A 13,900-nucleotide genomic window follows, 5' to 3' on the forward strand; every position below is an offset into this window, starting at 1 on the left:
CTTTATAGTTAGGTTCAGTCTTGCCGTAAGCTTTGTCGAACTCAGTGTACCTTGTCGCTAGCTTGCAGAATTGTGTTTGCCGTTACATTGTCGCCGTTAGCCATTTAAGATATTTTTAGTCGTTTGCCGTAAATTGATGAATTAGAAGAAGTGTATAGAGAATTGGATAACAGTTTTTGCCGTATTTATCGTGTACGTTTCTGCGAACGACCTACGAACTCACATTTGTAAAACCCCCTTTTTAAGTGGTTTTACACCTGGATACCAGAGCCGCAAAAATTAAGAAATAATAAGAGCCGCAGCTCTCATTATTTTTTAATATTTTTTTTTAATTTTTGCGGCTCTTTTTTAATATTATTTTTTAATTTTTGCGGCTCTGGTACCCAGGGTAGATATTTGACCGAACAACGATCGAAAAGGTCAAATGTTAGGATTACATAACTTTTCCATTCATATTCGCATTCTTAGTCAAAGCTTATTTATGAAATTTTGGATTCAAGCTGCAAAAATCAATTTCCCTTCTAGAAACACATGCTTTTATATAACCACGATATACAGTATAGATAGGGCGCAAAAATCTACTTGGCCACCCCCGGGAAAACATAGCCACCCCACCACCGCAGAATAGAGAATGCCACCACTGAGCAGTGGGTCTCTATTTGTCCACACTGCAAAACTCCACGTTTTCCAGCATTAACCAATCAAAAGAAGCCAAATGTTGCCAAACTAATCGCCTCCTTCTGAAATGCCATAAAGAGGCAGAGGCGTTGTTGTCAACTGGCCTAAGTGACATTTTGGAGAGGTTGTTTGACGAAGCACCAGCAGCCACAGCTTTGGTACGCGCAATTTAAGGATGTGGACCAAAGCATCACTTGTTTATAGAGTATTTTCTTCACTTTCAGTGTTTTTCATGACACTGGATACAGAAAGGCAAGGTTGGTGACTCAATTCCTACCTCATCAACTTGTTTACATTTCTGTTTGCATTTATTACTTATTTTCCAGTGACACTAACAAGCGTTTGCGATTAAAGAGCATATATTTAGTTATTTGTATTTCAAATTAAGAAATCACAACTTGTTGATTTTTCTTTTTGAAGTGCAATCCTTTATTTTCGTGGTAAGATCATCACGTTCCCTTGTGCTTGTTTTCAGGCGTAGACGGGGACACCACAATTGACGTCGACAAACATCTAGAGCTTGGGAAAAAGTTGCTGGCTGCTGGGCAGCTTACAGAAGCATTGTCTCATTACCATGCGGCTGTTGGTAAGTCTTTCATATGCTTTCATTCTCTAATTTTTCACCTGACCATTAATCAAATGTATCCTATAAATGTATGTAAATATCCTATATATTTATATATAATACGTATTCGTAATCAAAGGTATTGTAAAGGTTTGTATTACCATCTCCGTTTCACAAGGAGGTTTTGCAATGTTTTATGTCTTTTAAATGTGGTTTTTGGTGCACTCAAGAACTTGTGGCTATTTGAAATATCTTGATTGAGCCACGAAAGAGTATCTTGAAAGATAAACTACGGCTGAATGGATATAACAAAACAACTTATACGATCAGGATATAATACTAGGCCACATTACGTATTCAGCATAAGAGCAGTAAAAACGTGTTCATACGCTTCATAAATGATACTATGAGTCAAAACATGATGATAGTAAATGTCTTGTCAGTGACTGTACTTTGTAAATTCTTGTTTTGTAGTTAGTTTGGTTACTCAATGGGCTTAATGTCTCAAATTTGTGCTAAGTTGGCAAGAGATAAACTATAGTGCACTCAAAAGTGCCATGATAACCCTACTTGGCTTCTGTGCAAGGATCATGAAGCATAATACAGATTAGGGAGGGCTAAAGCATTCTGGGGGAGCTAAGCATGCTTATAACCAAAGACAGGACAATTTTTTGTATGGTTTTAAGTACAATTTGGAAATTTGACCCCCTTAGCCCCTACTTCCATGGCCCCTGCTTCTGTGTCGGGGCCTGTGCCACTGATCCTAACCTGGAAGGGCCAGCACTGTAAAGAAAGTTTCCTCTCCCCCCCCTTTAGCCCCAATTGTGGCAATCAGTTTGCTAAGGTTATTATACTTGTGGCATTGGTTCAATAAGGTTTATCTATATAACTATTTAAACTGTTTTTATTATTTTATTTAGCAGAGAAGTGGGGTGACCATTGCCCTGTTCCCCCCTGTGGCACAGGCCCTTTGTGTAGGTGATTACAAACTTAGACCAGATCAGGTGCCCTAGAAATGTGTAGACAATAGCAACAATAACAAAAAATAATAATCGTAAGTAATGTTTCCAATGTTTGTTTGTTTCGTGTTGGTCCCTTGCTATTAGCATGCATTGCATTTTTGAGACCATACTTGTTAGCTTGGGCAAGTTTAGGACTGTGACAAAGGCAACCTTTTACACAAAGTAGAAATGGATTGCTATGTCCTACAACACCCTTAACTTTTATTTACCTAGCTAGCATTTGCTATAAATAAAGTTTTTGGACAATAGCATGTGTGAAAGTGTGACCATGCAAAATATACAATGACATTAAATTTATAGAATTGTAGCCTACATGCAGACAAGCCAGGGATTTTGTAGTCTACAGAACAGCACTCATTTCCATATGCAGTAATGAGGCTTCATCATTTGCCAACAAATCAATTTTATTAATTCCTTTTTAGAGGGTGACCCAATGAACTACATGACCTACTTCAGAAGGGCAGCAGTGTATCTAGCTTTGGGCAAATCAAAGTCAGCATTACCAGATCTAGACTATGTAATTGGATTGAGACCTGATTTTACTAAGGTAAGTTCAAATGTGCATGTTCTAAAAGTTGAATTTGACAAAAAGATTAAGTTGGGCCTAATTCTCTTTATTGTGATATTTCCCTAATGAATTTTCTTCATAGTTTGATAAAATATTTCTTTCATTTCCCATCAAATGACATATTCTGATAGCTATTCTGACATATTCTGACAGCCGCGGCAAACATAGAGAGCACATGCACAATGTTCATATTAATGTCATCAGGGACATACGAAGCCATTTTATTTGTTGCAGGCATGACCTTGGGAAGGGCAGTTATCATGCTTACCAGTCACCAAAGAATTATGAGGAAATGGGTACTATAAAGATAAAATAAGAGAACTAAGATAGCCTAACTCAAACCCCTTGATTAACCTCCCTTTTCGCATCCTGATTCACCACGCAAAAAAATTTTGCAAGGGCTTTTTTCCGCCCACGCAGTTGTCTATAACAACACTCTCATTGAATCCGCTACGTCTCACTCTCTAATGTTTTAACTACCCACCGCTTTATATCAGGGTATTCATAAATAACGTTGTGTCAAAGAGATATATGGTTTTTATAAATATCATTATAAAAAGGAAATTTCCCTTTTTGACATCAAATGTTAACAAACTATAGTATTACCTGTTACAACTAGCAATGGAATAGGAAATTGTTGTGCAGGAAAGGAACAACAGAAAGCGTAAAATAGCAAGAATAAGAATTGGTACACAACATTGTCAAGTACAAAATTTGTGTTACAAATACACTCACTTTTTATAAGAAACACGCTATAAGAAACGACAATTGGGCAATCGGAAAATAAATTAAAAAAAGTTCGTAAACAGAAAAAATTCGTTTTTGCTCTTAGACTCTTCAACAGGGTGAGATAGACGGTTGGGCTTTGTCAAAAACATAGAACCGATCATTCACCCTGTCTGAACTCTCTTGTTACTTTTAATCCGCATTTATGCTTCCCTTTATGCTATGAGGTTTATGTAGATGTAATTTGCTGATTTTTATCATGTTATTTTTTTGCCTTTCCGTGCTTTTTTTAGATTAAGAAACTCTTAAGAAAGAATGAGTATTGGAATTTCCTATACCATTAAGAAACTGGAGTACTCCAAGTTGACCTTCATTTCTAATAGAAAAGAAGTGTATTTAAGTTATTCTTTCTTGAATTTTTAATGCGAAAAAACTTCATCTTCCATTATCCTTTAAATAACATTGTACTGCTCTATATCTTTTTTAATAAAGATGAGTTTCTTTGGGTACTACTCAATAAATCTGTGTTCCTACACAAAACGTTGCCATTTTGCAAAAAATCCAGATTGTCATTTTAAGAGTAGTAATGGACACAGAACAACTGTCTTCTTAAGATAAATCATGTTTACAAGTAGACAGGGTAATATATTTTTTGGCTTGTATATACTCAAATATGAATAGATAAACAACAAATTCTGCAAGGGTTAAATAACCCACGCAGCCAAACCAGCAGGTGTCTTTTTTAGCCCACATGCTTTTTATTCCCGGAGAGGCCTGCTTAAAAAGCATTAGCTCCTCAGGAAAGGACACTTGAAATCTTTGGGGGAGCATGGTGCCCTTGTGCTCCCAGTTCCTATTTCTCTGTTGGTCATGTTGACATGTATATTGACCTAAAATTTTGTAAAACAATTTTTCATATTTGCCTTATATTTGCTATTTTTGTGCTAGCTGTCTTTCATCTGTTATATTTCTAGGCTAGAATACAAAGAGGGAACATAAATCTGAAGCAAGGCGACCTTGCAGCAGCTGAAGAAGACTTTGAAAATGTGGTATGTTTATCTAAATATTTATTCATAAAGTTGTCACCTTGTCTCCCTGTCTCTCTTCTGCCAAACTATATGTCAAGCTGTCTATCAAACTGCTAGTCTATCAAACTTTTTGTCTGTCAAAAACTCTGTGAAACTATGTATAAAAGTTTCTGTCAAGCTTTCCTGTCAAACTGTCTGTTAAACTATCTGTCTGACAAACAGCGCCTCTGTCCAATTTTCAATCAGTCAAATTGTCTTCAGGTTATTTTTATTCTTTGAGGTCAAAAAAAGTAAAAGCATTAAGTGACAAATTGATTTTTATGCGAATCTTTCTTTTCTTGTAGCTTGAGGTGGATCCAGAAAATGAAGCAGCTCTCTCTAAGGTTAGAACTTTCAACTTGCATTTGTTTAAATGTAATGATAGAGATAAACTTTAGAAAGAATAGCATGAAATGCAAGACAGTCAACATGTTTTTGAAAAGATGTAAACTTTGTTTAAATGGATCTATATTGGTTGGCATGGATTACACGATGCAATATATTGCATCTATTATATATAATTAAATATTTTTGATGCAGTTTGGCAGAAACATAAATGTGAACTCTGCTTTGTTGTAAGCTTAGAGAAATGCTAAGAATTTATCTGCATCTAAAGATTGATTGTGTTTAATGGTAAATTTTGCTCAGATTTTGTTGCTGTGGGTTTGTTGTTGCCATTAATTTTTTGCTGTGGTAGACCTGATTTTGAAGGTAAAAGTGCTGTTTTTCAGAAATTATTTGTGTGTGCTTTCTTTAGCTACACTTGATTGATCCGACAAAAGAGGAAATTGCTCAAGGAAAAGACGCGATGAAAATTGGAGATTATGGTTCTGCCATAAACTTCTTCTCTAGAGCTATCGAGATTTGTCCATGGGATCCATTCCTGAGACAGTTGCGGGCAGAGTGTTATGAAATAGTAGGGGATACTATCAAAGCAATAGGAGATATAAGGTATTAAACTTACTCTGAAAAATATCGTTCTATAACAATTTTGTTATAAGCATTGGCACCTATGTTCTCCATTGGGAATGGGTGTAGATGTATTGCGAAAGAACCAATATTCCTTTAATGGTAAGTATTTTCTACACAGGGGTCTATGTTAGGGGCTTGTAATAGGGGAGTAAATGCACCAGACCCCATATAACTGAGTCAGAAAGCCACATTTCACAGCCAAAGTATTAAAAAGCTGTGGCAGCAGTTGTAAAATCGTCTTGACAAAAAATCTTATGACAGATTTCTGCTTAAGTCCACATATGAATCTCCCTTTATTGGCCTTTTCAAGTTATATTCACACCAGGAAAATGTGAACAGCTTTAATTTTTGATCAAAAGTTTGAAAGTATGTTACCAGCAGAGGCCTTAATCCCAGAAAAATTTGAGAATCTGTAAGCTGCAGTTAAACTTGGTAAAGTGCCAAAAGCTGCAAACTTAAAATAGAAAACTACGTTGGCCCTCATTTTCCCATTGATATTTATGGATTGGTCAATGAAAGTATTTTTCTTTTTATCTGAATAGTTTAGTTCTATTTTTTTCTTATTTAGCTACCTTAAATGAAAAAATAATTAGATTAGCTTTACGATAAAAAAATTATATGATATAATTGGATTTTTTTAGTTAATTTCAACCAGATGATAAGTTTCCCAAATATTTTTTGTGTCACAATCAAGGTGATTTATTAATCATAATTCAACCATTTCCTTTCAGGCCCACTTTGAAGCTTATTCCTGATAATACAGAGGGGTACTACAAAATTAGTTTATTGCACTACTTGTTAGGTGAAGCAGATGAATCATTAAAGTGAGTTTAGGGGCACTAAATGCTTATTTTTATCTTGATTCAAATAATAATTTCTTCATCTAATAGTCAGTGTGAAAAAGTTGTATTTTGTCATTTTATGTTCCTTGTTCAAAATATACATACCATTCAAATTGTTGATGCGTTAAAATGAATTAATGAAAATAGGGGGCCACCTATTTATTATGTCATAAACAGTATATCAAGAGGTGGTAGCCGGGGTAATTTTCCAGGGCCCTAGTCTCAAGAAGGGCCCCCCAAAAGTTTAACTAATCCAAAAAAATTGAACAAGCCGCTTGTTGGATGCTCATCATTTACTCAGATTTATTCTATTGCTTGGCGTTTGATTTATTGTTTTATCAACCTTGCCCCTGTGCCACTACTAGAAATAAGTGATTCTACGACTGAAGAGTTTTCTCTAAAATTTCTCTAACATCTTCGATATCTTTTTGTCTGAAATAAAGTTGTTTTTGGTCTAACTGATAATGACCCTAATTTTTGAGAGAGATTCTAATTTCTTCAGAAAAGAGTCTTTTAAGTCTTTAAAGTCTTTTTTAGTTATATTGAAGTCTTTTAAGTATTTTTCTGTAAGATTCGATGCTGAATTTCCTGGATCAGATTATGCAAAGCTTGCCAAGATATCACAATACTTTTGACCTTGTTTCCAGCACAAAATCTTTTTCGGGTACCCATTGTTTTATCAATAGAAGTATATTTGGGAAAGCATAAGGGAGCGGAGAAAAGAGATTCATAAACAGCTTTTTATTCGTGGAAGAAAACCTGGCTAAGAGCTCTTCCCCTCATAGGCTAACCCTTTCTCTTTAGGAATATTATACCAGCCAAAAGAGCTTATTGAAGAAATTGCAAAGAAGATACTAGAAAATAAACAAAGTTTACTTGCAAAAGTGATCTTGCTATCAAGTAATTACGGATAAGCTTTTTCTTGCAAGCTTAAAGTATCAATGCATCATTCTAAGGCAAAAATTACTACTGTTTATCGCCAGAGATGCTAGTTAACCAAAAAGATCTAGAGATTTAAATGATGGTAAATGTTTTCCTTTGTACATTATGATTATGGCTCATAATTGTGATTATATGATTAATGGAATAAATTTTAAAAAATTATTTGCCTTTGCATTTTAAACTTATTCCAAAAAATTTATTTGCAAAGTTTTTGGCTGCTGAATTCTCAGAATGGCCTGAAATTGCTTGTTTTCTAATTTAGGACTTTGCTCTTTTTAGAGAAATTCGTGAATGTTTAAAACTTGACCAGGATCATCCAAAATGCTTTAAGCATTACAAGGTAAGTGGAGACATTAATATTTTTGGCCTTCAACCTACATTTATGCTTAGTGAAACATTGATTGAGCTCACACTGGTTCTTAGTTCAATATCTAAAAGCCCCAAATTGGGCCCAAATTATGTTATTATGCCTATATCTTAAAAATTAAGTTATTATGCCTTAAGGCAAGTAACTCAGCTCCCACATAGTTAAAAAAAAATTATCATTTTTTCTATTATATTATTCAGATGAAGTCTATGAAACAGTCATCTTACTGGGTTATTTAGTCACGGCAAACCCCTAAATGAGCAGCTTGGTGCATGTTGAATTTTTAATGTTTTAGGGGGAGGTGCTCATTTGAGCAAGTTTCCAATTTAAGCCTTGTTCCCACTGCAAGATTATCGCGATAAAGGCGACAAGTTGGACTGGCTTTTAGCTTTTATTGTCTGATAATTATGCAGGGGAAACATGAGATCTTGCAAGGTAATCATGACAATCACACAACGATTGAAGGCATTTGACACAGATAAAAGTGGCTTACAGCCACATGACCACCACCAGTTAACCATGGAATTGCAGAATTGCAGAAAGGTTTCGCTGATTTGCAGAAAGGTGGAAGCTGTTCACATTATAGGAGAATATAATGCGAACAGTCTCCACCTTTCTGCAAATCTGTGAAATCCCAGCGCAGCGCAGAGTTGTTTAAGATGGCAGACAAGAGCTTTGGTTAGAGCTTTGCCTCCACCAAAGGATATGAATTGATTGTTCATTTTATAATCATGGATATAATCATGGATGTCAGTTATCTGTATTCTTTGAGCAGCCATTTTCTAGTGTCTTCGACAATGGTCTGAGTTTTTCCTCTAAACAGTTTCACTATCCATCCTTCTTACCATCCTCTTCGTAATCAATCATGGGTTCACATTTAGGATAGGGGCTTTCACTAGCTAATTCAATTTTGGACTTTAAGATTATTTATTTTTGTTTCAAGACACATTTTTCTTGATGGCTAGTTCTCTGATGTTCCAAAGTTTCTCTTAACTGAGTAGCCCTAGCCTTTAAGTGCTTCAATTCTAGATTTGATGAATTCTATATTTTTCTACTGTTTGCTTTTTTGAAAAATCCACATCATAAAGCTGTCTGTAGCAATATCTGAAAGTTAAAGTGAAAATTTAACAGAAAATATTTCTATTTCTATTTTCAGAAAGTGAAGAAGCTGGTAAAATTCATGACAGATGCACAAAGATTTATAGATGAAGAAAAGTGAGTTTTTGTTTCTAAAAGCATGCAGTGTTAATAATGATAATTGATTTATTTTCTAAAGCCTTTTTGAATTGCTATTTCTCAATTATTAATGAGATATTTTGATTTTCTAGATATGAAGATGCACTTCTAAAGTTGAAAGCAGCTTTCAAAGTAGAATCTAAAGAACATGCATATTTTACTAAACTGATGGGAGATATTTGTCATTGTCAAATGAAGGTACAAAACCTACTGAAATATGAATTTGATATAACAATTACAGTTTTATAATCATATTTGTCTTTTAATGTAATGAATTACTGTTCACTGGCTTTGCTTAAAGTACAAAACTTATAGTAAATTTTGTTTTACAGCTTGGACGAACGACAGAAGCAATTGGATCATGTACCGAGGTTCTAGGAGTTGATGAGAACGATATAGAGGCTTTCTGTGATCGAGGCGAGGCATATTTACTTGAAGAGAATTATGATGCAGCAATAAAAGATTTTCAGGCTGCCAAAAATATAAATGGAGATTTTCATAGGGTAGGTTGAGATTTTCAATGCCTTCTTTGAATTTTTTTGTTTCAGCTATTTTCTATTTTCGTTTCAGAATCTGAGTTTGTTTTTAGTTTGATTGTTGCTACAAATGTTTTTCTAAAGTAATCATTTTTATGCAACAAGGCATTTTTAATCAAAATTCAAGAACAATGCTTAGTTGCTCACTGAAATTCTATGGTTTCTCACAAATGATAGATTTGAAAGAAAACTGTTCTTTCTAGGCTCAAGAAGGCTTAGAAAAGGCACAAAGATTACAGAAACAATCAAAAAAGAGGGATTATTATAAGATTCTAGGACTGAAAAGGTCAGTTGTTTGCTGTTGTTTTTGTTTATTTGCTGTTTTCAAGTCTTTGGTTACCTCAAAATAACTTCTAGCAAAATATTGGGAAAAATTATTCAGATAAATAAATCCTGTCTCTTATGTTTTAATCCAACCTTATATTTTTATAAACTACAAATGTTTTTAAGCAGCAAACTCTTCTTTGTTATTTTAATTCCTTCTCTAAAGTAGCTCTCATCTTTATTCCTGTTAGAAATGCTTCAAAAAGAGAAATCTTAAAAGCCTACAGAAAATTGGCAGTTAAATGGCATCCAGATCATTATAAAGGAAAAGATAGGAAAAAGGCTGAGAAAATGTTTGTTGACATTGCTGCTGCTAAAGAGGTTTTATCAGACCCAGGTAAATTCTTCCACCCTTTTTATGCTGTTTCGACTTCTTTGGAACCACTCTTTTTCTTGCAGTTTTTTTGTTTTACACTGGCTAGGTTTAGGTAAAGGAAATTAACAAAGGGGCCTTGTGGTATGCATTTTTATGAAAATTGTCTTCCCAACGGAAAATTCCATATTGCATATGTTTATTATACCTGTCATCATCTTTTCATTGATAAGCAGTTAAAAATAATTTTTTATTGGGAAAGTGGTGTTTTCTTCTGTTTTTGGCCTTATGGATTCTCTTTCATTTTACATTATTCAATTTAAATCTCAATTTTCCTTAGAAAAGCGCCAGAAGTTTGACAATGGTGAAGACCCTCTCGATCCAGAGCAGCAGCAAGGTGGCCATGGAGGGCCGTTCCCCTTCCAAGGTGGATTCCCATTCGGAGAGGGGTTCCAATTCAAATTCCACTTCTAGCTCACTCATATTGGCCTTGATACTGTCTACTCACAAATAGCATAGAACTGTCATTCTGCCAAAGCTTGTTATGTATTTAGCAAGTGGACACAGCCCAGGAAACCTTGTCACCCTAATGAAAAGATGTTAAAAGTTGGATTGACAATGGTTTTCTTGTGATTACTTTGCAAGTTGCATTGGAGAGAACCATTATTGCTTTTAAAAATATCTAAGATTTCCATTTCAATCAAGAATAAATTTTGTTGCCAGTAGTAGCATAAACACATTAGAGTGTACCCCAATCATTACCAGTTAGAAAATTCTTTATTCATTTCTTATTAAGTTTCCAGAAGCCAAGAAGACATTGTTTCTTCAAAGTTTTTGGCAGTCTCTTTGATCAGTGCCTTGGTTGCAATGCATTAAATTAATCACAAAATAGTGAACAAAAAGCTGAAAATTCCTTTTTATGTGTTCTCTGGATAGTTAGCTTTGGCTAGAGGTAATGATTATGTATTATTAAAGTTTTTGCCTGTTCTTCATCAAAATTTGTCTCCGGTAAAGATCCTATTATTTACTAAGTTTGTCTTTATGTATGTGGATATAAATTGTAAAAATGTTTTTTAAACAAACATAGCAGATTTTAGTCATAACTTAACTTTCTTAACTTTCTCAAAACCAAAACCTTCCGACTACTGGTTTCAGGACTGAATTTTAGCCCCAGGTATGTCTCCACAACTTTCTTTAACTCACAGCTATGTTTTTGTTTGGTTTATAAATAGTAACATGATAATTGGTAAAATTGGTAAAATGTGGTACTAAGTTACACTGCTGTCCCAGAAGTTCTTAAGTAACTCCCAGCTGAAAAGTTCTTAAAATAAGATGCATAATATTGTAAGTTTGCAAATGCTCAGTGAGATTTTTGATGAAAATGCTACTTGCCAGTCTCTAGTTTTAATCAGTGCTGTAGCTATAAGTTCATGGATGGTTTTGCACCATAAATCAAGGAAACTTGTAAGATTATCCAACTTTTCAATTTACCTAGTATTCCAGAAATGGGTTTCATTACATTACATGGAATCATCGTCCAAGAGAAGAAAAGTGTTTCAGCAGGTACAATGGAAATCCAGATAAGGAAAACCTATTTATGCGATTTTATGAATGATAATGGAAACTTCTTAAGCAAAAGAACTCGGTAAAGCTTCTCAAAAATTGCAAATTTTCTACCAGCCTCAAATTTTTTTGTTTATTTATATTTCTTTTAACTATTTTTTTATCCTGAAACGCTTTCAAGCAAACAACTTTTTGCTGTGATAATTTTGTTAAGCCCAAGTGATTCCTGTGATAAATAAACGTCAAGTGTTCAACTTCACAGCATGAACTTTGAGGAAGATGAAGCGTCTAAAGAACGAGAGAATTTATTTAATAAATACAGCGTAATAATTCTTATATATCAAACAAAAGATTTCTTGCTGGTAAAAAGAATTAACTCTGAATGTGGAATTTCACCACCCTCATAAAGTCATTTTTGTTTTTTCCCAGCTCCAAACAGTGCCAAAAGCGCACCACCAATCACTGCCAAAATGCCTCCAGTTGTCGCTTTGGCAACATCTGAAAATGGTGCATTGTCGACTCCCAAATCCTCTAACAGATTTATGGCGTAATGTTGGCAATTATTGAATATCTTTTTGTATTCCCCGGCCTTTACGAACCTTTGAAAGGTTTTGGTTGCTTTTGCGACAATCGTGGAAGCAGTTGTCACCACTGCCTTGTAGAATTCAAGTTTTGGCACATGTTCGTCCTTTATTATTTTAGATATGAGAGCAGTTTCTTTTCCACGTCTGGTATCACGAATAACCACTTCAATGGATATGTAGGTCTTCTGATCGTGAGAAAAGACAACTGACATATGATCAGCAAAGGCCTTTTTCAAGGAGTATATTTTATATTCTGTTTCCTGGTTTAATGCAGGGATGGCTTGGAAGTTAGCCAGTCTTTCCCACAGTTCTTGCATGGTAGAAAAATCCGTCGAACATCTCACGTAGCACTCCTCGCTCATTTTGAAACTGTATTCTGCAAGACGACCGAAACACCAACTTCCCACCAGCTTCCCATCAGTTTTTGTCAAGCGTTTTTTCCGAGAAATAACTAGAGTGGAAGAAATCTCGTTTTCCAAGCGAGGCTTCTCCTTTCAAATTATTCATACTATTAGGTTGTAAATCCGAAATAAAGTAACCTCTCTAATTTTTATATTCTTAGAGACCCCACTAATAATGCAAACCTCTCTGTCCTAGTTATGAAAACGTTCGACTAAAGCTTCGAATTTAAAAAAAAATTATCCTTGCAATTATCTTCAACAATGCTTTCGCTTCAGGAAATCTACCCTCCCTTTATTTTTCACCGTTGTCATGATCTCGAATTTCAAAATGATTGAGATGGAAGATCCCAGAAAATAACAGGGAAGGAAGCGACATGATCATAGCAGCTGTGGCTAGGGAATTCTAGGATCAAAGCCAATGGCGTCGTTAGGAAAATTAGATTTTCCGACAAAAATCTAATAAGCATTTTTTTTCATAATTTGAGCATGACATGACGACACCAGAACTGAAATAAAAACATGTTTTCACATATTCAGATAGCCTTATGTTTATTTGGTTTTTAAAAATATCTTATCAAAACATAATAATTAGATGAAAATGGGCAACCATGTTGAATTTCCGACAGAAAAACAGAATAAATGTTAGGTGGTTCAACAACATAAACCCCTGGATGAGATGCTGCAAAGATTACGGTTTAATACGACATTTACCGACTGACTGCGAAGGCTGCATCCATGGCTTATGATGATTTTTTGTGATAGAGCAAAATACAGTACATGTTGGTTTGCTAACCCCCTGCTGCGGCATGACGTCATTTTGAGCGGCACTTTTCGTGGTTCTCTTACTTTGTCCCTATTCAGGATTCAGATTTGAATTCGAATTCAGGTGTTGTTTTATTTATGTATCTATATCTAAGCATCTGCTTGGCTCATTTTACATATACCCCCCCCCCCCTTTAATAGGGGTCGGGTATTTAGAATTTTCCGGGATTTTGAGATGCCTTGTCATGTCATGGGCATCACTCATTAACTACAACCTCAGGGTGATTCAACTGTGTCATACATGTCCAGGAATGAACCTTTTTCCATTATATCTCAAATTCTGTTGCATTATATCTGTGGCATGATGTTATCTTCTAAAAGATTCTGTACCAAAGCTCAAAATATTCGGCACATTTTTGGTCTAGGGACCAC

General features: G+C 34.9%; 1 protein-coding gene across 1 annotated transcript; it reads left to right on the plus strand.

Moving 5' to 3' along the window:
- The first annotated feature begins 365 nt into the window (after positions 1–365).
- LOC135684233 (dnaJ homolog subfamily C member 3) lies at positions 366–11,261 on the plus strand. The gene is made up of 14 exons (XM_065199692.2): positions 366–935; positions 1,154–1,264; positions 2,688–2,812; positions 4,534–4,608; positions 4,932–4,970; positions 5,384–5,577; positions 6,330–6,422; positions 7,662–7,722; positions 8,906–8,964; positions 9,078–9,183; positions 9,318–9,488; positions 9,725–9,807; positions 10,037–10,182; positions 10,499–11,261. Exons 1-14 carry the CDS (start codon positions 854–856, stop codon positions 10,630–10,632), a joined length of 1,479 nt encoding a protein of 492 aa, XP_065055764.1. The 5' UTR covers positions 366–853; the 3' UTR covers positions 10,633–11,261.
- Positions 11,262–13,900: the final 2,639 nt, after the last annotated feature.

The sequence above is a fragment of the Rhopilema esculentum genome, chromosome 21 (assembly GCF_057945365.1).
Source record: "Rhopilema esculentum isolate cy_ngs chromosome 21, ASM5794536v1, whole genome shotgun sequence".
Taxonomy (NCBI): Eukaryota; Metazoa; Cnidaria; class Scyphozoa; order Rhizostomeae; family Rhizostomatidae; genus Rhopilema; species Rhopilema esculentum.